Genomic DNA, 23,422 nt, shown 5'->3' on the forward strand with positions numbered 1-23,422 from the left:
CAGCTGCCGGCTCCGGCCCCAAGCCAGGTACTGGAGAGAGGAGAACGAGGCCCAGCCAGCAAGTCCAGAGCAGTTTAATGGGAGGGGAGGCTATACAAAGGGCAGGGCCCACTGGAGAAGGGAAAGCAAGGCCATGCTGTCCCCAGACTCTGTAGGGGGCCTAGGCATGGATACCCTTCCTCCGCCTCTGGAAGGAGAGAGGGTGAGCCTCAGGGAGGAAGGAGGGAAAACCAGCTCAGCCCCAACTCCTGGCCTCTATCTGAGCCAGGCCCCAGGATGGAGGGGGATTGCTGGTGTCGGGTGGGGGTGGTCTCAGCAGAAAGCAGAAACGTCAGGCCTCCCCCGCCGCCAAAAAAAAAAAAAAAAGCATCAAAAGTCCAAGGGGCCCTGGCCCCTCCCACCCCAGCCCCCCGCCCCGTACGAAAAAGTGCAAAACATTATCACAAAATGGGGGTCTCAGAGGGGCCCCTAACCTAGGCTCCTGAGGCCCAGGCCCTAGCCCTGCCCTGCCCCGGACACCGCGTCCGGCGCGGTCGGGCCCTGGGCCGAGGGGCCCTGGCGGGTGGCCCGAGGCCGGCCCGGGCTCAGGCGGGGCTGTCATGCAGGTGCCCAGTGGGCACTGACCCCCCACGCTCCTACCCCTAGCTCAGAGCTTCCACCGCCCGCTGCTTGCCCCTGTGCGAGGCTCTGAGCCGGGACCCTGAGCCCTGGGCTGGCTGGAGGGGTTGGCCTGCGGGGAGGGACTGGAGTGAGCTGGGGGGAGGCCGTCCTCCGAGCTCCCGGCCTGGGCCAGTGCCGCCTCCACTGCATCCAGCTCTTCGCTGCCCACCTTCAGCTTGACCCGAAGCAGCGCCGCGTATGTGCCATAGCGGGATTTCTGAGGTAGAGGGGCAGGCACTGTGAGCCTGCTCTCCACCCTCTGCCCATCTCACCCCCCACCTGCAGACAAAAGCTAGGAGACAGCAGGTTTCTGTCCACCTCTGGGGCCCCAGAGCCCCCACTGTGACATGATCCCCTGGTAAGCTGGTGACCCTCTGCAGGCACTCTTGCTGCGTAGTGTAACCGCTGATACTTCCTGAGCCTTGACTAGAGCTGGGGAAAGTGAGCCCCTGAGCGCTTGGCAGACCCCATCTCACTTCATTACCCTAGTGGGTAGAGAATGGCATCCCCTGGCCCACTGAAGAGGAAACAGGCCTAGAGGGGTTAAGCAACCTGCCCCAGGTCACCCAGCTGGTCCCCCTGTCCTAGAGCCCGTGCCCTTAACCATTAGCCTGAGCCTGTATGTGGAACAGAGAGGTCCCACTGGTAGCCAAAGGAGCCACAGAGGCACCGGGGCAGGGAGGTTCACCTCAAACTCCAGGTAGGCCTCCTTCTGCCGCTGCTCCTCCGCCTCCTTGCCCCGGGCCTTCCTGCCCAGCTGCGCAGCCCGGTGCTCTCGCAGCTCACTTGCCATGGCCTTTAGCTTGGCCTCGTGGGTCCGCACCTGCTCCTCCTAGGGCCGGGGGAATGTAGTCAGGGTCCCTCTAGTACATATAATGCCTTTGTGTGTGTGTTTAAAAAAAGGTGCCCCATCCTTTGGATGAGCAAAGCACAGTTGTCTAGGTTAACACCTAGGCAAGTGGAATGGAACTGGATTCCAGTCTTCACCCCCCCCCCCCCCCATGGCCAGTGTCCCGGGGTGACGGACATCTATGTAATTGCCTATGCCAGCCCTAAGTGCAGTCGGCTGGGCCTGCCCCACTCCATCCCACTGGGGATGGGCGGATGGAGCTGGGGGTACCTGGGAGAGGCGGGTGGCAGCACTGGGCAGCAGAGGGCGGCTGAACTTCCTCTGGGAGCTGACAGCAGCTGGGAAGGGGGGTGCAGAGAACATGGCAGCCACCACATTGATGCGAGTGACCCAGGACTGCATCTGCTCCAGGCTCCTGCGGAGACAACATGGCCACTTAGGACCTGGGCCCAGGACTTGTGTCCCAGGATGCCTGTCCTGGCTCAGGGTGTGGCCTGGGAAGGAGTGAGGCAATCCGGGGACAAGGGAGGGGAGCAAGGTGGGAGTGGGATAGAGGGGTCCGGGATGGGCAGGAGGAGGGCACTCACGGGGCCTGAAAGAGGAAGACCCGCCAGTCTGCTGTGCGCAGGTAGAAGACGTGGGGCCTCTTGCTGTAGTCGCTGGCACGCGTGGCCAGTGCATGGTGGATGCTGATGGCATTCTTTAGCTCTGCCTCTGATAGGGCCTTCCCGGGCTGGTACTCCTCCTGCGGGGGTGCCCATCTTGTCCTGGCCATGGTCCCGCCCAGCCTGGCCCAGCCCACCCACACTCCCGAGCCAGCTCAGCCCCAACCCCTTGGGCTGGCCCCGCACCTTCTGTAGGTAGAGGATCATGCCCTTGAGGATCCCATGGAAGCTCTTCCAGCCCCGCTTGCCCCGAGGTGCTGGGGGAAAGGAAGACAGGTCAGGGGGCCTGAGACAGGCCCCCTCCCCTCCATCCCCCAGACCCACCCCACCCAGCCACGTACTCTTCCTGCAGTCAGGGTCTGCGTGCACCTTTCGCACCAGGGCCCCATGCTTGTAGACTGCAGCCCCGGGCTCAGGAGTCAGGTCCAGGAAAGGGCTGGAGCCGCTGCCACTGCCCCCGCTGACCCTCTTGATGACCTTGGGGTTGGGGTCGGCCAACTCAGACAGAGAGCGTCTCAGCTCCTCCTCGTCTCTGCAGGTGTGATCACCTCAAAGGGGGCTGGCCTTGCAGCCACAACCCCCCCCTCAGTCCTAGCCTCTGCCCCCTCCCCAGGAAAGTGCCTCCTTGTCTGTGGAGGGAGTGGGGGAATGGCCCCCCTCACAGGCTGTGGCTACCCTCAACCCGAGGCTCCCTGTGTCTCCCACCTCAGATCAGATCTCCCCACGGGTAGCTATGCCCCCCTGCTCAGCTGAGAATTCCTCTAAGTAGCATATCTTCTCACTTAGGTTAGAGCTCCCAGGGGCAGGGCCATGACTGTTCCTTCATCTCCATCCTTTTTGTTTCTACATATGCACACACACACCAACCCTCACCCCCTTCTTCACTAGGGCAGACACAGCTCTGACACAGTGGTCTCAACCACACCCAGCAGCATGCTTTGCTCAGTTTGTTGGCTAAATGTTGGCAGAAGTAGCTTCCTAGTGGTCACCTAGTATCTCTTGGTCAGCAGGCCTTGCTAGATAACATCTAAAGAATCGAGTTCTACCCTGTCACTCTGCTGATGAAAAACCTGCAGTAGCTCCCTATTGCCTCCCACAAAGAGCCCATGCTCCAACCCCGCCAACGCTGCCTGTTCCTCCTAACACTCTCCAGCCAGCCAGGCCTGCCTCCTCTTGGTCTCCCCACCCCACGGCCCACACTCATTTCAGCCACCACATATTTGCCTCCCAAATGTCAACTTCCCTCTCCCCAAATGCTTCCCCTCCTTCAAGGTTTGCCCGAAGCCCCAGTCTGCACCCCAGTCCTGAGCTCTGCCTCCTCCAAGGACATCTCTCCTGCAGACTGGGAGCTCCCATGACTGGCCTCTCTGCAGACAGCAGCAAGTATAAGTGATCTACTGGCTTCCTATATGAGGCTCTCCCCCTCAGACTGGGGGCCCTGAGGCTAAATCTGGACCTCTTCCCTTAGTCTGGACTCCTCTAAGACTTACTCTGAGTTTCTTTCCACTGAGGCTGCCAAGAGTAGACAGTGTGGTCCCCTGTTCTAGGACACTCTGCATTCTCTAGGACCCGAGAGGGGGCTCTATCTACCTCTAGAGACTTCTGCTTTCCCATTTGGCTTGCCAAGGGACCTTCCCTTTTTGTTTCAGCACTCCTCCTCCCAGGCCCGCTAACAGTGGCCACCCACCCCAACCTAGCTTGTCATAACAACCCAGCTGAAGAAAAGACACAGATCCCCAAGTCCAGGCGGCCATCTCCAAACAAGGCAGTGAGGCTGCCTCAGTGCCTGTCATGGCCTCACCCGCCTCCCCTACCCCACACCCAGCCTGGACTTCCAGAGCCTGCTTCAGCACTCCTCTCCGGGCAGCCCCTTCCCCACCCCAAGCTCCCTCACCACACAGCCCCAGGACTCACATGGCCCACTGCAGCTTTTCATTCTTGATGGAGCTGTACAAGGCCTGGGAAGGGAGGAACAAATCAGGCAGGTATGGGTCACTCATGGGGACGGTAAACCATGTATCCCAATGCCAGAGCTCAGAGCCCACCCTCCTAAGTCAGGGTAGGAGACAACAGGGACCAGGGTGTGATGACCAAGAACAGAGGCTCTGAAAACAGAGTATTAGGACACAATACTATGTCACTTTCGATGCAGGACTCTGGGCAAGTATCCATGGGGGAGAACAAACGTAGTAACAGGTGTGTAACGTAGAGCAGGCAGTTGGCACAGGGCACCCAGGCACACGGCTGACGCACAGTAAATGGCAGCTGCTGTTATTATCTTTGCTGTTGCTACTGTGAGGGGTCATCCCGCCCAGATCCTGGGTGGGAGAAGCACAGTGCTGGAAGGAATAGACAAGCGCATCCCAAGAAACGCTCCTTCCCCCAGTCATATGCCTTGGCCCATTTCCATAGGATAAACCCACACAGAACATATGGGGAAACTGAGGCCCAACAACAGGGATTCACCCCATCACTTCCCTCTCTAGTTATCAGAGAATACATTCTCACGGCTCCTCAACCCCAGCGCAAGCTGAGCACTTCCTCCAGCCCAGACAGCCCCAGCAAGTCTAATGCCAGGGTGAGTGAGCCTTCCCCATCACACCCTTCTTGTTACTGGGGACCGAACACTAAAAGGCAGAAGTTACAGCTTCCAAACCCTGCACACCCCAAGCTCCCTGTCAACTCTGAACCAGTCACTTCTCCTCTGTACAGCTGTTATGGGGGCACTGTGGGGGTCTTGTGGTGGTAGGGTAGAGAATGGGCTCCAGGAGTTACAGAGGGGACCCCTCTTCTTGGGAGTGGCCTGCAGCATGGGTCCACTGCAGCACCTCCCACTGTGGGGGCGACTCCACCAGCCTGTCTGTGAGTGGGTGTGTCTCCAGCATGTGCGTGCTGGGCTAAGCGTGTGGCGTGTGATGCTGCCTGCGTGATCTGGGTGCAGTAGTGACGTCGGTGCCTTCCCTGTGATGGGATACAGCCCCCCACCCCACCAACAACATACCATAGTCACTGGCTCTCTCACTGCCCACTGTCACACTCAGCCACAAGGCTAGCCCAGCAGCCCACCTGTGCACCTCCTGTTCAGGGTGGGTACATCCCACAGCCTCCACCCCCTACACAGAACAACCCAGCTTTATGCACACCCCCAGCCCAAGCCTGACCGAGCCCCGACACTAAACCTCCACTCTCCATCTCTGGGCCAGGAGGTTGAAGTGGCCACCCAGATCCGACCTGTCTACAGTCCTCCAGTTCACCCCCGTCCCCTGAGAGGACCCCCTTTCGCCCACAACCACGACTTCCTTCCAAAGTCCTAAATCCTGTTGGTGAGCTCCACGTCATGCTCCCAGCCAGAAGACCCAAAGACCCTTTGGTTTGAGATGCCCATCTTAATCCGCCCGTCTCTGCCCTTCCCCCTCCAGTCCATGCCCACTCCTGGCTACCCATGGGCTCTGTCCCCACTGGGCTCGGCCCCCCGCAGTCCGCCCCACGCCACCTCGGCTCGAGCCCCCTTCGGAGCCTCCCTCACACCGCCCCCTCAGCCACGCCGCCCTCCAACAACACCATCGGCAGCCCCCCCACCAGCCTGGCGTGGGCCGCGGCCCCAACGCCCTCACCGCCTTCTTCTTCTTGCGGCTCTGCAGGCGGCTGACCACCAGGTCGGTGTAGAGCACGGGCTTGAGACTGCGCGAGCGCTGCGGCCAGCCGTAGCACAGGGTCTCCGCGCCGCGGTGGGTGCGCCCGTAGCGCACGGAGCACAGCGAGCGCGAGCGCAGCCGCCCAGCGCTGCTGTGGATGCTGTTGACGCCGATCATGCTGGCCCGGCCGGCGCGCCGCGGCCCCCGGCCATGCCCCCGCCCGCCCTCGGCCCGGACGGCCCGGACGGCCCGGACGGCCCGCGGACGGCTTCCCCGACAGCCGGCGCGAGCGGCCCGGCCCGGCCCGAGCCCGGCCCGGCTCCCACCGACGCACGGAGCGCACGGCGGCGGCGGCGCTGTGGGCTCTGCGGCTCGGCGCGAGCGGGAGGGGGCCGCCGACGGGGAGGGAGGGCGAGGGTTGGGGGCGGGGACGGCGCAAAATGGAGGCGTCCGACCGCGCAGGGGCCCGGGCGCGCCGCCGCCATGGGGGCGGGGACTCAGGGGCCCGCCGGGGCCGGTGACGGGAGGTGCGCGGCGCCGCGGGCGGTGGCGAGGGCGCCGGGAGCCCCCGCGCGCCGCCGGGCCTGCGTCTACGAAGGTGGGCTGACCCTGTAAAGGGTCTGCAGCTGCCTCCGGGCTCGTCAGGGTAGGGGCACCAGGGGCGGAGGAGGTCGGAACGCGTTCCGTGGGCCCCTTCTCCCCGCCCCGAACCAGGACAGGCCACGCAGGAGGGGCGGTGCAGAATGGAGGCAGCCATGGAATTGAAGCCGTCTCAACCAACTCGCCCTAGCAAAGACAGCTCAAACGCCCGAGGCTACACCCCAACTCACGTACACACACTCCAGTTTACAGACATACACTCCAAGTAGCCAAATCATCAATCCACACTCACCCCCAATTCACAGACACTGCAAATTCAGATGCACACATCAGAATTTAGTCTTTAACTCCTACAACTCCTGCTCATGCGAGGACCTGGGTGGCTCAGTCCGTTAAGCCGCTGCCTTTGGCTTCGGTCGTGATCTCAGGACGTGGGGACTGACCCCCAAAGCTCCACCCACATTAGGGCTCCCTGCTCAGCGGGGAGCCTGCTTCTCCCTGCGCCCATGTCTGCTGCCCCTGCTTGTGCTTGCTGTCCCCTGCCCTTGTCAAATAAGTAAAATCTTTAAAAAACAAACGAAACAATCCCTGCTCACGGATTCATGTCATAAATCAGAGAGCCAATCTGTAGATATACAACCTAATATACAGAAACACCCAACGTACAGCCCCACACAGACACACTCTAAATCGTAGGCCGTTAAAGCACATACCCAAAGCCAAACCGCCTGATTTGCCAACTCCCTAAAGCATATATATATATATATATATATATATATATATATATATATATATGCAAGCCAAGCATATACCCCAACTCTTCTGATAATCCAAACTCACAATGAACGCCCCCCACTTGGATACATTCCCAAATTCAGAAGCCCAGCACACCCCAAGCTCACAGACGGACCCAAGGACACTCCTGCGCAGTCACATGTATGTGATGGCCCAGAGACCCATTTGCCAACCCTTGAGGTTTTAAATGAGTCCAGGCCTCCCTTCATGAAACCAATGGAGCAGGGAAAAGATTGAACATGCAGGGCCGGCCAGGACACCTCTCCTCCTCCCATGCATACCAGTCCCTGTGGGCTAAATCCCTCAAGGGCTGGCATGTAGGAGCAGGGGCTGGCAACGAGTGAATCAGAAAAGAAGTGTTTAGTCCCAGCTTGAATATAATTGGCTCTGAGACCTTGGAAAAGTCTTTGTCAACCTCTTGAGCCCTCTATTTCCAGCTCCCTCCAGCACAGCAGTACCTGCCCGGCCTTTGTGGCCATATATCCTGGGGTAAGGGGTGGAGGGGGAGGTGGCAAACAGTGAACCTGTGTGTCCCCATCCCCATGCTGAGACCCCTCCCATGCTCAGTGAACCCTGCAGGAGGGGAACCTAAGGAAAATGCAAGGTCCCAGGCCGCCTTATCACGGGTTTTCAAGAGCTTTCTTCCCGCCCTCCCGCGCTGCGAATGGCCAAGACTGCACGCAAGCGCTCATGTTCCGGGGGAGCCTGCCTTGTTGGGGTTGGGGGAGGGGGCAGTCCCCAAGCTGAGTCACAAGAAAGCCCAGGCTTCAGCAGCAGGAGCTGGGGGCGGGCAAGCCCCTAACCTCATCAACCTCCACGCTGACAGGTCCCCATCCCTCCCTCCAGCAACCTCTACCCCCTCCCATCCCCGTTTGTGTCTCCTCCACCCCGACCCCTCCCCCCACCTTGAGCAGCTCCCTGGGGAAGTCTCCGCCTTCATTGAGGCCCTCCAGGTTTCCGATGAAGTCTCCGCAGGTCATGCGCTTCCCAATGTTCTAAGTGAGGGCATAGAGGCCTGTGAGGGGGACCATGGGCCCCAGACCTTGAAGTCTCTGGACGCGGTCTGTTTTCTGGGCTCCCTTCCACTAGACCCCCACTCACATGGCCGTGGAGATCGGTGTTGAGTAGCATGAGGGCGCAGGTCAGCGTGTGCGCACCGTCTAGGGGAGAGTCGACATTTAGCCTCAGCCACTTCCCACAGATCCTTCCCACAGCTATCTTCCCCAGCCTTCCACTTTATCTCCTGCCCTCTTTGTCCCATAATCACACTTTTGTAAACCCTGAACCCCACAGTGAACCCCACCTCCTCTTGCCAAAGCCCTTTCTTCTCCAGCAGATTCCCGAAAAGGGACCTTCTCCCCAGCACCCCCATGCCTCTGGGAGTGTGCAGGGTGCACAAGCCAGTGGGACCCCTCTGCGTTATGCGGCCCCGTGCCGCCAAATCACATTGTATGTGGACAGTTCCACGTTCATGAAGCCACGTCACCACTGCACACACGCATGCTCACATGCCTGCAAGCTTGTGCAGGCATTCACTCCAACATACACACGCTCACGCTCCCACACACACACACTGTGCCCATCTGCCTTGGTGACCCTCTGGGAGAGCCCTGCCCTCTGCCTTCCTCACCCTCTGAGGACAGGGCTCCGGGATTGCACTGGAAGTATCTCTGGGAGAAGTGGGCCAGCACGCGCTCCCGTTCTTGGGTCTCACCCATTAATGCCAGCTCCTTCAGAAACACCCTGGGGAGGGGGGAAGAGGGAGCATGTCACCCCTACCCAAGGTCCCCTAATCAGGCAGCCCCATCTTTTGGCCATGCCCAGCCAGCCTGGGAAGTATGACATCAGGGCATCTTGGAAGAGAGGCCCAGGGGCACAGAGGAGGTACAATGGAGGCCCTGCACACCAGGCCTGGAGAGTGGGGGGCTGCCCTCAAAAGGCTTAACACCCACCTGAGAGCTTGGTCCAGACTCATGCCCGTGAAGACAAAGAACTTGAGGTACTCGCCAGCCACAAGTTTGCTGAAGTCATTGCTGTGGGCAGGGCAGACAGACAGGTGGAGTCTCAAGGAAAAGGGTCAAGGGGCCAAGTGGGGTTACCTACAGACTTGGGGCCATTAGATAGAAAGGATGAGGAGGTGCTGCCCACAAGATGCATTCCCCCCTGCCCCATGCTCACTCCCAACCAGTGACTTTACTTCTTGCCCAGGTGCCGGGCCACGTCGGCCTTCCTGAAGCCATCTAGGCGGTACAGCCTCTTAGCTAGGCGCTGCGCGGCCTCCAGGTCTGCTTTTTGCCCATTGGACAAGGTGTCTGTGCTTCCCAGGGCCAGCCGCTCCGTGCTGTCCAGCTCTGAGTCCGAGTCAGACACCAGCTGGCTCAGTGGTGGCTCACTGCCGGGGTAGAACACTAGCTCAGAGGTGGGGCAGTCCCTCTGAGGCCATTCAGATCCTTTCTCTGCCTCCAAACCCGGAAGGCAGAGAGGGACAGTTGGAGACATGGGGAAGGCAGTTTTCTCTCCTCCAGAGGACACTGTACAGGTTCCCTCTATCAGCTGATTCCATCTTTACCATCTCTCTGTAGAAGTCCTACATCAAATTTAACTCCTATTCATCCTTCTGCTGTGGGAATTTTGTCTGCTTCTCCTAAGTTCCCTGTGGAGTTTGCTGTTAGGCACAGATTTCCCATCTCCACTTTGGCCCTCCTGAGAACATAGTCCTCTATCGCTGAGGATATGGTCAAAGGTGGGATACAGACAGGAACAGTGGAGAGTCAAACAAGGATTTGAGGGCAGCAAGGACACCTTCCCACTCCTACGTCTTTCTTCTGCCCTCTCAAAAGGCAGAGGAGCTTCCTCCTTGGTTCTTCTCTTCTACCCACAAAGAGGCTCTGGTGTAGAGGGGAATGGGGGTCAACGTGCACCCCATTCATCCCGTCTCCTCCTCCCCTTCCCTTCCCGCCATCCCAGCTGCTCTACTAGCAAAGCCACCTGTCACCCCAGAGACAGAGGCTGGAAACTCCTGGTTGCCAGGCAACCCTGTCTCCCTGGCCACCCCCTCCTGTTGCCATGGCTTCCGTGGCTGAGAGGGTTGCTGGCAGAGGGAGAGCAGAAAGGTTAGACTGGTGGAAGGACTTCCTGGAGAAGGGTGAGAGGCTCCTGCCTGGAGAGGGGAAGTGATAGGGGAGGGAGGCAATGGGACAGGCTGCTGGCTGCATCTTTGTGAGAAGCTTCCAGGCTGGGTGGGGTAAGGTCACAAGAATTTCAAGCATGTTAGGCTCCATCGGGGGGAAGGAAGGGCCTTCCTAGAAAGAAAGGTGTTCTCTGGGGACTCTTCAATTCTGAATCATGGTTTTTCAAGTCACTGTATCTGAGACCAAGGGAGCCCCTCCCTTGGAAGTAGTCCTTCAAATAGAAAAAGAGCTGTCTGCATCCCCTTGCTACTCTATCAGGGGTCAAGAACCTAAACTACATCTTTGCACTCTCAGGCTCTTTCCCTTGGAGCAGCTCAGCTCTGATGAACCAAAGGAATCACTCACCTGCCCAGGGGTGCTGTCCCCAGCCCAAAGCTGTCCTCTGAGCGGCAGGGACTAGCAGGCTCCCTCCCTGGGGCCTGCTTGGCTCCAGCCTCTGCCTCCTCTTCCTCCCCTCTCTGTGTCCAAGGCCCATCAGCGGCGGAGCTGGTACCAGAATCTGGCTCAAGAGGTGCAAGTGGGGCGGGAGCAGGTGGGTCAGGCCGGGGGGCAGGGGGCTGGGGAGGCAGCTCAAAGGTGAAGAAGGGGCTCTGGGTTGGGCCCGGTGAGGCCAGGGCCTCCAGTGAGGCAAGGCTGGTGTAGGAGGTGCCCTTGGCTCGGTGTGACTCCAAGATGGCTTCAAACACGCAACTGAAAGAGTCAGGCCCATCAGCCGAGGGGCTGGTCCCGGGTAGAAAGGGCACAGGCGACTTGAGAGGCCCAGGATGAGGCATCCGGGTGCCTGGCCTGCAGGGGCAGGGAGAGTCTCTGATCAGCGGCCAAAAGGACAGCTCTTTGGTGGCATTCATTGAATTCTCATAGGGCTCTGTGAAGGGGATTATCACCTCCTTTTCACAGGCCCCCAGCCCTCTAAAAAAGCCACCTGGGTAGGGAATCCCCACTACGTTCACCAAGCTACTTAGTGCCCCGGGGGCACCCTAGCCTTACCCGTCCCCAGCACCCAATCCCTTCTCTTCCTCCCTGCTAATCTCCCTTTCTCCTCCTTCTCCCTGATCCTCTCCCCTCCTGCCATCCCATTTCTATTTCTGGCAACATCTTAGGAGAAGAAGACGAGGCTCCAAGCTGCAGTGGGGTGTGAGACAGAGAGGAAAGCCCCCACACTCCCCACTCTCCTGCCAGGATCTAGGTTCCGTATTGATGCTCCCACGCCCCCAGGCTTGATTCTGGCCCCTGACCTCTTACTCTACCTCTTGTTCTTCCTCCTCTGTCCTGGCTGCTCCCTACCCTATGGGCTCTTGCTGACACACACCCACCCGCTACATCCCCAGCATTCTGGCAGGCCTGGGGCCTCCGTTGAGAATCTCCTGCTACTAGCTTGGCCCTGACCCTCCCAGGCCCACCCTCATCTCCATTCCAGTTCCTCTGATACCAGCTCTGCCCCTGGCCCAGCTTTGAGGAGCAAGCCATGTCCCTTTCCCGTTCCCGCACTCACCGGGCCCCCTCCGAGGCCTCAAACACCTCGTCGTCCACTTCCTCTTCCCCACCTGCCTCATCCTCGTCGTCCTCATTTCCACTGCCCAGGCTGGGACAAGGGCCAAGGCATGGACTGGGACGTGGGGCAGGTGGGCGGGCAGTGCTGTGCGGGCCCTCGGAGCTAGGCTGACTCTCGATGGCCGAGTCAGCCTCCTCCTGCTCAGCCAGCACCTCATCGATGTCCGTCTCGCGGTAGCACCTCAGGGGCACCGTGTCCAGGTCCGTCTCGGAGTACTTGGCTGCTCGCCCCACAGCCACCCCAGAGCCCTGCCCGGAGCCCACCCCAAGTGGAGATGGGGGGGCCTGCTCTGGGGGCTTAGCACCTGCAGTATGCATAGGCATCCTGGTCAAGAGGGTATCCTGGTCAGCTCCCTGTCTAGATTCTGGTCTAGGAAGGAGCTCTTTCCCACTGCCTCATATCGGCAGGAAGTTCTTTCACTACCTAGCCACCATTCTTCCTGCTACAAACTCAGCTGTTCCTGGTGCCAGTGAAGCTCATTTCAAATCAAGTTCTTGTCAAGTAACTTTGAGAGGCCTGAGGGAGAGCAGCTTCTTTCCTACTTCATGGAATGACCCTTGATATCCTGCCATCCCTTCTCTCCACAATCTAGCTTCCTCGAGGGGCCCAACCCAGCCAGGATCCCCAGACCCTCCCTCATAACACAGATGGAAAGTTGGAGGCCTGGAGAGGCATTAGACAACTCCTGAGCCCAGGAAAGGACTGGGGGGAGGTTTAAAGGAAGTCTCCCCACCACGCCTCTGCTGCTGTGGAGAGGGCCCTGCCTGGTTCCCCTGGTCTTATCCAGGATCTTACCTGAGCCTGGGGGGTCCAGGGAGCCATAGAAGAATTCCCATTTGGCTCGAGCAATTTTCTGGGCATGAGAGGAGACTTCCCGGGGGGAGGACCAGGTGTCTCCCTAAGCCAAGGAGGAAGAGATAGACACGACCACCCGATAAAGCCACATGACCAAGACACAAGAACATAGGACAGAAACACAGAAAGAAAAACACACAGGGACACATAAAGAGATGCCAAGGCACAGGGACAAACATGGAGGGCAAGAAAGAGACTGATTTAGGACAGATGGAAGAATTCAGAGTGAACAGCTGATGGGCTCCCAAACTGCCAAGGGGCCAAGCCTTCCTTGCCCCTTTGCTGAGTCCCTGGGGCTCCAGGGAGTCCAAAGGAGGTCACATACCTGGTTCCGGAGTCCAGTGTCAGCAGGTCCTAGGAATAGCTTGGCCAGGTGCTCAGAGGGTCCCCCCAGCCCATTGGGGAGAGAGGAGTAAAGGCCATCTGTCCCAACCTGAGGTTGAGCTGGTGGCCCATGGATAAGGCCCTGGCTGCCCGGCAGAGCTGAGCCTCCTCCGGCAGGGAGTGGGTCTGATGTGGAGGCCTCTAGCCGCAACTTCCGGTTGGAGCCAGGCCCAAGGGCTGGGGTGGGCCTGGGAGGAGAGACCCCACCCAGGTCCCAGCTCCGACTCAAGCCTCCAGGAGCCGGTAGCCCATTTAGTGGCCTCACACTGGCCTTCTCCACAAAGCGGAATATGACCACAGAGCTCCGCGCCCCGGGTGGGGGCTGCCCAGTGGGTGAAGAGGGTGCCCAGGGTGAGGGAGCAACACGGGGGGAGGGAGGGCCACGCAGGGGTGTACAGGGTGCTGTCACACGTCCCAGTTCCCGGCCCCGGGGACCTGGACCTGCCACCCGCCGTAGCAGGGAGCCCGTGCTGCCATACATGCTGGCTGGGGGGCTTTGTGGCACTGGGCCTTCGGGGAGCCAGCGGCGTGGGCATCGTGGTGGGGAGATGGCACAGTCGCCCTCCGAGCAGAAGCGCATGGCACCCTGGGCCATGCTGGGGCCGGGGGTCAGGCTGGGGGGGCAGGGATGGCGAGGCCAGGCGGGGAGTGAGGGGGCAGCATGCTCTTCGGACAGGCCTGCAAGAGAGGAAGGGGGAGCAGGGGTGAGCTGCAAGGAAGGTGGATGGGCAGGAGAGCAGAGACAGGGAGGGGAAAGCAGGATGGGCCATCTGAGAGCCAGGGGCCTAGCCCGTCCTGGGAATATGGTATTATTGATCCCACCCCTAGAAGTGATCAGGCCTCCTACTTGGGCTACTTCCATGGAGGCCTGAGGAAAAAAGAATTGTATCCCCAATAGGCCCCTGACTCCTTTCCTTCTGTCTGAGGGCCCTGAGCATCACCCTGGGAGGAGAAAGGAAGCTATTTCAGAAGTTGAGTGAGCTTGGAGTCCCTGTGGCATGTTGGAGCTACTTCTGGTAGAAGAGGGGGAAGGCTGGTACCCCACCCTCTGGAGGAGGAGTGTCAGCCAGTCATAACCATCTTACAGCCTTGGGTCCTCACAGTCTCTCTTACAGCAGCCCCTCACTGAGAGAGAACTCAGGCCTCTTAGAAGGAAAGCCAGGAAGATGGGGGCGGGGGGTGTTATATAGGGACTATGAGGGGCTGAGAGGAATACGGTGAAGGGAAGAACTAAGGCCCCTACTCCTAATATTGAATGGGAAAGGGACATTCTTGTTCTTCATACAAGTACACACACACACACACACGGACAAATAATGTCAGTACACACTTAAACATATTCATATTCATAGGCAATACCTCCTGCACACACAGACCCAGACACACACACATACACACCCAAAGACACACCCTCATACACTCACAGTCATAACAAATATGCATGTAATGGAAAGGCACATGCTTATTTTACACACACACACAGTCATTAAACAAGAACACACAAAGAGACACCCAAATATACACACAGGGCCTCATTCTCCAAAGCACACAGACACAGGTGCATCAGACACTGAGACCTACTAGTCACAATCACACACAAATACAGATGCACCCTCACACGCATACTTAAGCAAGAACACACACCCTCTTCCCCAACCCCCACCAGTCACCGGTCTCTGGGTGGGAAGGCTGCGCCAGACCCTGTCCCTCCTTCCCTCTTAAGGGAATGACAGATCTTGTCCAGCCCTTAAAGGGGTAAAGGGGCCTCTGATGCCAATGCAGGGTAGGGGCAGAGGTCAGGAGCAGCAACCCTGTCAGGCAGGTTTCTGAAGCTCAGTGTGGGCCCAGGGCATCCCAGTGCAGCTCCGACTGGAGCTGCCTCAGTACTCACCGCTGCTCGCCGGGAGCTGGGGCCGAGGAGAGGCGGGGAAGAGGCTGGGCCCAGCTCAGCTGTGAAGGCAGCGCGGCTCCCGCTTGCTCCCGTTGCTCCAGGCCCGCCTGCCTCTCAGTCCCTCCCCCTCCCCCCTACGCGCGGCTCAGGCAGAGCTAATCCCCCCACCCACCCCCCGCCCTTTCCCGGGGCCCTGAGCCCCGGAGGCAGGCCCCCCTTCTCGACGCTAGGTCCCCGCTGGGCTCTCCCGCCAACCTGAGACCCGCCCCTGACGAGGGGGAGGATGTATGGAACCCCCGGTTCTGTTCCCAAGACCCTCACGTGCCCCACCCCAATCGTGTCTTGGTCCCTTTCCTCCACCGCCCCCTGAGCCACACGCCAGACCCAGCTGCACTCGCGTGTCCCGCTCCAGACCCCACGCGTGTCCCTAGGAGGTTGCCACATGACCTGTTACATGCCACACGCGCTCCCGCCCCCACGAGCACGCGGCCGCGCCAAGCACACCAGTATGGGTGTAGACCGGACCCGCCCCCTAAATCCAGGAGACCGTCAATTTAAGGAAGAGAGATCTAGGAAACACTGCCTCAAGCCCTAAGGGGTTTTGCGTTTCGGACCCAGGAGACCCAACCTTGACCACTCGCCCAGGATGCAGCAGGAGGGATGTTAGTCAGACTTTAGAAAGAACTTCCTTGCTGCCTGAGTTAGGTGTCCTGCCTATCTGCGGGTAAAAGGTTAGACGGGATGATGCTGGGAGTGGAGGAAGTGGGGAGCAGGCAACCCTTGTGCCCTTGGCCAAGGTAGAAGGGGGCCCAGCTATTTTAGGAAAGCACTGCCAGAGTTACTATGGCAACTGCTCTCCTTGGGAACGCCAGGGCATGCAGGTGGTGACCTCGGAAGGAAGAAGGGGTCTGTTCTGGCAGTCAAGGGGCACGAGGACGTGCGCGACGGGGGCGCGCGGGGCTCACCGCGGGGAGGGGCTGCGCGGGCTCCGCGTGGTGCTGAAGGGGACAGCGCCAGATTTGTCGCACTGCGCAGGCGCAGAGGCGCGAACAAAGCAGGGAGGAGGAGGAGGCGCGCGTCCCGAGGTGGTGCGCGCCTACAAGGCTCAACCTAAGCGGAGGTCGGTCCTCCCATCTACCCCTCCCTAAGCAGACTAAGGAAAAGGAAGCAAGTCCCTCACCCAAGTTAGCCCTCTTTGGTCCTTCCCCGCTGCTGGCTTTTCCCTTCTTGCTGCATTGGGGGGTGGGAGAGGGTTGAAGGGATTCTGGGAAAACTAGGACGCCTGAATTCTCCATCGCGACTTGCATGACCCTGGACAAGGCGCGTCCCCTCCAGGGCCTCGGTTCCATCTTTAAAATGGAGTAACAGCACAGAGCTGCTCACCTTGCAGAAGTGCCCGAAGCCCTGATGAAATAATGGATGGGAAGCAGTTTTCGTTATGCAGAGGGAGATGAAGCGGCTGCACGAAGGGAGAGCGCAGCCCTGCTAGGAGGGAGCTCCCGGCGACAGCAGTAGCCCTCAGCGTCCTTCACACCCTCCCCACCAATGGATGATGGGGAAAGCACTGCTCCTGCTCCGGGGGTTCCCCGGAGGGGACCCTGGAACCAGGAACTGCGGAGGCGATGAGACGGCGGACCAAAGTCTGAGCCTAAAGTTCTGGGACATCACTGCCCCAGGGCGGGTCGAGCCCCAAACCCCACCACTAAATCTCCAGGTCAACCGAGAAGGGGTACTCCTGGTGGGCTGAGCTGAGCACTCATTCTTCTCAGGACTCTAGACCTCCTGGGGAAAAGATAGGGACCCAGCTGGAGAGATAATCCTTCTTAGCGCCCCCTATATCTCTCCCCTAGAGGTGCAAATCCATTCCAAATCGTGCGGGAGTGGAAGGGGCTGGACAGCTCTGTACTACATAACTAACCAGGAATGAGAGGTTTGGGCAAGCTTGCTTGATGAAGGAAGAAAAAAATCTACCTTCGCCCGTTCGATTCATTCAACAATTACCGGGCACCAACTATGTGCCAGACGGTAAAAGCCTGGATAGTTTCTCCCCATTTTTCAAAGTCGCTAAACACGACCAGAGGGCAAAGAGTAGGCCCAGAACCTTGGAGTCTTGGCTCCGCCCCTTCTGCGTTTGGCTTTGCCTGCTCCTCCCATCACCACTTCACTCAGAGGCGGCCACTGGCCCAAGACGAAAAAAGACCCAGTCTCTGCTGCACCATCGCATTCTCCAGCTTCAGTTCTCAAGCCCTGTAGCCGCGAAGGCGAGGTCTGATGTAACACCTCCGGTCTGTTTCGCCCTCAGTTTCGAGATCCATCCGGAACGCTTTTAGATAGGATCCTCAGTGAGATCGCACTCGATTGAATCGGTCTGCCTCTACAGCCCAAGGAGGCGGGTTCGCCGAGGCCGCTCCAAGGCCAAAGCGAGAAGACCTTACTGCGCACGCGCAATAGGCAGCCGATGGAGCCACCGATGGAGCCGTCCGGAGGGGAGCAAGAGCCCGGAGCCGTCAGGTACCGAGCACCGGAGGGGCCGGGAAAGGGAAGAAGGACCTGGGGCTCAACTGGGCCGGGTCTGGGGGCCGCTCTTAGGAGCCGGGGCGCAGAAGCATAACGGAGGCGGTCTCGCTGGTGACTGCAGCCCGGGGACGCCACCGCCTACGCCCCTTTACCCGCAGGCTCCTGGACCTGCCTTGGGAAGACGTGCTGCTCCCACACGTTCTGAGCCGGGTGCCGCTACGCCAGCTGCTCCGGTTGCAGCGCGTCAGCCGAGCCTTCCGGGCGCTAGTGCAGCTGCACCTGGCGGGGCTGCGCCGCTTCGACGCCGCTCAGGTGAGAGCAGGAGGCCAAAACCCCGCCCCGTCTGGGTACCGCCCCCGCCCCGCCTCCAGCCCAGCCCCCCAGCCTGTCTGTCTACCCTTGCGGACCCTCCCGGTCCTCCAAGAGTGCCGGGGAAGCGATCCACGCCGCGGGAAGTACTCTCAAAGGGCGAGGGCCGGGTGTCAACTCAGAAGGCGCTTGGGGTCTCTCCTGGGAGGGCAGGTGGCAAACCCCGAGGGTGGGTTGCTGACGGGAAAGAACTCTTCAGGGGCGGAGAAGCAGCGTCCGTCCCGCCCCCGGGACCCGCTGAGAGTCGAGGTGCCTCCCTGCCCGCAGGTGGGTCCGCAGATTCCGCGGGCCGCCTTGGCCTGGCTGCTGCGGGACGCTGAGGGGCTGCAGGAGCTGGCGCTGGCGCCGTGTCACGAATGGCTGTCGGACGAGGATCTGGTGCCTGTGCTGACGCGGAATCCGCAGCTGCGGAGCGTGGCGCTGGCCGGCTGCGGGCAACTGAGCCGCCGCGCGCTGGGGGCGCTGGCGGAGGGCTGCCCCCGCCTGCAGCGCCTTTCGCTCGCGCACTGTGACTGGGTAGATGGCCTGGCGCTGCGCGGCCTCGCCGACCGCTGTCCGGCCCTTGAGGAGCTGGACCTCACCGCCTGCCGTCAGCTCAAGGATGAGGCCATCGTATACCTGGCGCAGAGGCGCGGCGCGGGCCTCCGCAGCCTCTCGCTGGCAGTCAACGCCAATGTGGGGGACGCCGCGGTCCAGGAGTTGGCCCGGAACTGCCCGGAACTCGAGCACCTCGACCTAACCGGCTGCCTCCGCGTCGGAAGCGACGGCGTCAGGTGCCTGGGCATGGGATCGGTGGGTTGGGAAGAGGACAGTCACTCACTTAGCCTCGGGTTAGGGGCGGGCTGTAGCTGTCGCAAGGCAGAGCTGTGGTGCTATTTTTCTGCTACCACGGCACCCCCATTCAGACCAGGAAAGGCTTCTAGGATTGCCTAGACCATAGAGCCCATAGTTGAGAAAAAACCAAAAAACTTTTTTGAACCAGTATTTTACACGTTGGCAGATTGCACATAGTCAGGTTTCTGGCTTTTCTTCAACTAGTGGGGGGTAAATCTTGAAATCCTGGGCGGAGCCAAGGAGCAGTTTCCCCCTTTAAGAGACAGGAGAAAGTCTCGGGTTCCCTGGAGACGTTGAATGTATGACCCCACCCAGACTCCCGTCCCTCGTTTATGGAGGGGGAAGAGTATGCTCTGAGTTTGAGGGAGACAGGGGCTTTGCTGGCTCCCCCACCGTGGGCGCAGCGGCTTCTGGCCCCCAGCCTCACCCGGCTCCTTCCCCAGGACGCTGGCCGAGTACTGCCCCGCGCTGCGCTCGCTGCGGGTGCGGCACTGCCACCATGTGGCCGAGCCCAGCCTGAGCCGCTTGCGGAAGCGCGGCGTGGACATCGACGTGGAGCCGCCGCTGCATCAGGCGCTGGTGCTGCTGCAGGACATGGCAGGCTTTGCACCCTTTGTCAACCTGCAGGTCTGACCTGTCTGCCGACGGGGCACAGCTGGACTGTGTGGCGGGGCCTGACTATGAACTGTAGGGAAACTGGACTGTGGGGGCCTCTGGTTAGAGGCAGATGCCCTGCCCCACTCTGGAGCTTCAAATAAAGAGATTTTTACCCCCACTTGCCTGCCGCTGCTGCCCTGTTGGAGATAAGGGATATGAAGTTGGGAGAGAGGTCAGACAGACACAGTACCCCATCACCCCAATGCTGAACAGAAATGACCAGAATGCACTCACACTTCCTGGGGCCACCTTTACTGTGCCCTTGGGCAGCTCCAAGAGGAGGTCAACAGTGTGGGGCAAGGAAGTGGAGAGCAGGGTGGAGAAGGGGGACAGGAGTTAGGGCGGGCCCTGTGGGAGAGTGTAGGGCTCCTGCATCCCTCTGGGATCTGAGCCTAGAAGGCTCTGGCAGAGTCTGGCAAATGCCTCAGTGGAAGCGGTACTTTCTGGCAGGTTTGAGGTTGATGTATGTGGCCTTCATCTCCTCGGCCTCAGGGTTCCGCACGTCTTTGAATCGCTCCCCCTTGGTACTTACTACCTGGTTGTCAATGTAGCGGATCAGCTTCTTGGGGGCCTGTCAGGCAACTGGACAGTGAGAAGCAGAAGCCAGGAGATGGTCCCCCCCAACTCCACACCTCTAGCAGCCATAGCCCTCTCACCTCCCTGGGAGCCATGGGCCGGTGAATCTTCTGATCCTCTGCGCTATCCACCATCATGTACCTGCCAAAAACTGGCTGGCTGAAGCTCCTGCCACCCCGGAAAGACCTTCTAAGGGTCTAGCCCAGCCCAGCCCAGACTCACTTCTGCAGGATGAAGGACTTCAGTTCATCCTTTTGGGGGCCTCTGAGGCGCCTGGGCAGGTCCTGCAGAGAAGAGAAGCCCAGTCTAAAGCCTAGGGCACCAGCAGAAGCTGACAGGGATAGGCTAGGGGCAGGGGCTTAACAATACGGCACCGTGGGGCTGAGGCTATTTGGGTGGAGGGAGATGTCTAGCAGAGGATACCTGGTTGGGGCCGTCCCAGGCTGGAGGCCCCTCCTCCTTCCCCTCTACAAGCATCTGCACAGCTTCTTCCAAGTCTCCCCGAGCTTTGGCCAGCACCCACTGGGCCTGCTCCACTGAACAGGTAGGGAACACCTCCAGGAGGACATCCACCCCTGGCAGCAGCTCCTCCTCAGCACCAGCTGCCTGTGGGCAGAGATGTTGACAAGAAGCAGTACTTCCTTCTTTCCTGGCCCCTAATTCTCTCCCAGTACCCTTCTCTACCAGTACCTCATCCTGGGTGTCTCCAGAAGCTGTAGGAGAAGCCCTAGTCTCTTCTTTGAGCTTTTCAGGCCGCTGCAGGGGCTCTGGGGAGACAGGCATCTGACCTTGGACCTCAGAGCTCTGTGGTTGCAGGTTCTCTTAAGGAAGCAGAGAGAGCATCAGGTTTGTCAGGATTTGGAGGGATGGGGGTTATGAGTCATCCCAGGCCCCAAACTCACCTTTGTTCCTGGCGCCACTTAACTGCCCTGAGAGCTTCTGCATCATGTCCCCTACTGTCCCCCTGAAAAAACAAGGAGGGTGGTAAGAGGACGACTCTGCCCACCCTCCACCGTCTGCCGGCCCTCCGCCCCCTCTTTGCCCCAGCCAGATCCCACCTTGGAATGTGGGCAAAGCCAGGCACATAGGCCTCCATCATCTCAGTGAAGGCCTCCATATCGAAGTTCTCCTCTGATGGCCCTGAGGGGCCCAGATCCTCCAGGACCCCAAGCACATAGGAGAAGATGACTTCATCCAAGCCGCTGCAGGAAGGGGACAGGACAAGCCCTGAGTAGGACACTGGGTACTTCCAGCAACACCCACTCCCCCTCAGCCTGAGACTCGAGCCCTTGACTTCACTGTCTCCATGAACCAGACTTCAAGCCTTGAAGCCAGAAAGTATCCCACCCTCCCACAGAGCTTCGATTTCCCATCTGTCCAGCAAAGTGACAGGGACAGGTTAAGATTAAGGCCATACCAGCAGATCATAATCAGCCCTCCCCCACCTCTGCATTAGAGCAGAGGGCTTCCCACCCCAGTCTTTCCATGGGCCAGGGCCCAGAGTCCTGCCCAGCAGCTCCAACCCTGACCCTGGCATGATCCTTCTAGGAGAGCTGCTGCTACCTGAGGTCAGCCTCTGGGAGGTGCGTCTGGACAAAGGCAAGGAGGGCTGCACTGACAATCCTCTCCAGCTCCATGCTCTCTCCTCTTCTGCAGGGACAGAAGATGTAGGTTTGTCAGGCCCTCTTCTGCCTGCCCCTACCCAGTAGGCCCAGGCGCGGCCAGCCCCTCCCTCCTGCCCGGCTGTGGAAACCATTTGTTGATGCTGTCCACAGCTTTCAGCTCTGCAGCCCTCCCCCGCTCCGTCAAGCAGAGCTGCAGCCCCCTCCCTGCCCGTCCCTCCACCTCCTTCACCCCTGTCTCAGGAGGAGGCCTCCACAGTGGTTTCCCTCGCCCTTCCCCTGGCCTCTCCCCATCTCTCTACCCCATTCCCCAGCAGTAGGCCAGACCCTGTGGCAAGAAGCCAAGGTCTTGGGGTCACATGCCTCTTAGCTGAGGAATCCCATCATAGAGAGGGCCACTTGGCCCTCAAGTCCAACCACAAGGGGCCCATTGTCTAGCCCCCCCCCCAAGTAGCAGGCCTCAGGACCAAGCACAGCCTTCCCCCAGCTAGAATGGGCCACCCACCCACTGCACAAAGGGGCTTTTCTGGCTCTGGGGCTCTGATGGAAGGGGAAGTCTTTCAGAAATTCTCTTTTCCTGCCCAATCCAGCAACTTGGGGCTATCTACACAGGACTTTCCATCCTCCATTCCAAAGCCTATGGAGCCCTCCAAGATCTGGCCTTTGCCCGGCTTTCCAACCTCATCACTCACTCCACTCCTGCCTCACCAGCCTCCTTGATGGTCCTCAAACTTCCCCAGCTTCTTCCTTCCTATCTCCCCCATATATCTACATGGTTCATCCCCTCATCTCCTCTGGAGCTCTGCTCAAATGTTGCCTTCTGAGAGACCTTCCCTGACTAACCTACCAAAAATAGGGAGTATTCCTGCTACTCCCTAGTCCCTTACCTTGCTTCATTTCCTATACAGCATCTATTACAGTTTAATGTTATCTTATGTTTATTTGCCTATTGTCTGACCTCCCTCATAGACTGTAAGCTTCAAGGTGCAGGGGTCTTTGTCTTATTCACTGGTGTAACCCTAGCACTTAGACAACTGCTTGTACTTAGTAAATGTTCAATAAATACTCATTGACTTATTTCATTCCCATCTACATGCTTTTGACTCCCAACAGTCCATATGTGGGAGTCGGGAACACATGGCTCCACAGGCCCAAATGTCAGCTCGTCTTCCCACTCAGAAGACTCAGAGGTATCTCAGATTACACCTACCCCACACTCACAATATTTCATGATTGGTGTAACACCCCCCTCCCCCATTTCACTGGCTGACCCTACCATTTACTCACTCAGCTGCCAAACCTGAGACTTGGTAATTACCCTTGATTTCACCCTCTCTCAGCCCGATCTGCTGCACTCAGCCAATCCAATCATGTTGATTCCATTTCCTTATTAGTCTCCTTTCTAGCCACTCTCCCCAGCTCATCTGGCTTCTGCTCCAACATCTCTACCAGAATTGCTCAGTCCAAGGTCATGAGTTACTTTTTCAGGTTTTGGTCTAATTAGGTTGAACCATTTAAGCTTGCCAATACTGCCTGTTTTGGATCTATAGGAAGGAAGGGAAGGAAGGTGAGAGTGAGAGAAAGAAGGAAAAGAAAAGAAAGAAAAGGCTATTTTTTCTGGATGCACCTGATATTTGCCCTTTCAAGCAACATCGATGTCGGTTTCTGACACATCACACTCTCCTTCTCCAGCCACTCCTTCCCAGGCTCCTTTCTCTGTTCCCCTCACTTCTGCTAGCAGCAAAGCTCAGGCTCACAGCTGCTCCTCT

General features: G+C 59.1%; 3 protein-coding genes across 8 annotated transcripts; 1 reads left to right on the forward strand and 2 right to left on the reverse strand.

Annotated features, from left to right (window-relative positions):
- Window positions 1-58: 58 nt before the first annotated feature.
- Window positions 59-16,754, reverse strand: PSD (pleckstrin and Sec7 domain containing). Of its 6 annotated transcripts, none has more exons than XM_059398440.1 (18): window positions 16,462-16,754; window positions 15,079-15,137; window positions 13,129-13,865; window positions 12,744-12,846; window positions 11,889-12,252; window positions 10,742-11,182; window positions 9,403-9,597; window positions 9,158-9,238; window positions 8,836-8,948; window positions 8,307-8,365; window positions 8,111-8,200; window positions 4,090-4,133; window positions 2,517-2,707; window positions 2,362-2,432; window positions 2,098-2,255; window positions 1,781-1,925; window positions 1,349-1,492; window positions 59-877 (listed from the first exon to the last, which is right to left on the reverse strand). In XM_059398440.1, exons 3-18 carry the CDS (start codon window positions 13,780-13,782, stop codon window positions 647-649), a joined length of 3,084 nt encoding a protein of 1,027 aa, XP_059254423.1. In that variant the 5' UTR covers window positions 13,783-13,865; window positions 15,079-15,137; window positions 16,462-16,754; the 3' UTR covers window positions 59-646. The 6 variants fall into 6 exon arrangements, with proteins under 6 accessions (XP_059254423.1, XP_059254426.1, XP_059254422.1 ...); XM_059398443.1 differs by lacking the exon at window positions 16,462-16,754 and adding an exon at window positions 16,044-16,421 and having other exon boundaries at window positions 13,129-13,375; XM_059398439.1 differs by lacking the exon at window positions 15,079-15,137.
- A 694-nt stretch (window positions 16,755-17,448) lies between these two features.
- Window positions 17,449-19,573, forward strand: FBXL15 (F-box and leucine rich repeat protein 15). The gene is made up of 4 exons (XM_059398451.1): window positions 17,449-17,589; window positions 17,754-17,907; window positions 18,232-18,737; window positions 19,242-19,573. The coding sequence occupies exons 1-4, from the start codon at window positions 17,537-17,539 to the stop codon at window positions 19,429-19,431; spliced, it is 903 nt and encodes a 300-aa protein (XP_059254434.1). The 5' UTR covers window positions 17,449-17,536; the 3' UTR covers window positions 19,432-19,573.
- Window positions 19,574-19,685: 112 nt separating this feature from the next.
- On the reverse strand, window positions 19,686-21,675 carry CUEDC2 (CUE domain containing 2). Its single transcript, XM_059398452.1, has 8 exons — window positions 21,595-21,675; window positions 21,090-21,233; window positions 20,934-20,995; window positions 20,722-20,852; window positions 20,455-20,637; window positions 20,254-20,315; window positions 20,112-20,172; window positions 19,686-20,026 (listed from the first exon to the last, which is right to left on the reverse strand). The coding sequence occupies exons 1-8, from the start codon at window positions 21,666-21,668 to the stop codon at window positions 19,880-19,882; spliced, it is 864 nt and encodes a 287-aa protein (XP_059254435.1). The 5' UTR covers window positions 21,669-21,675; the 3' UTR covers window positions 19,686-19,879.
- Window positions 21,676-23,422: the final 1,747 nt, after the last annotated feature.

The sequence above is a fragment of the Mustela nigripes genome, chromosome 4, assembly GCF_022355385.1.
Source record: "Mustela nigripes isolate SB6536 chromosome 4, MUSNIG.SB6536, whole genome shotgun sequence".
In the NCBI taxonomy this organism is placed as follows: domain Eukaryota; kingdom Metazoa; phylum Chordata; class Mammalia; order Carnivora; family Mustelidae; genus Mustela; species Mustela nigripes.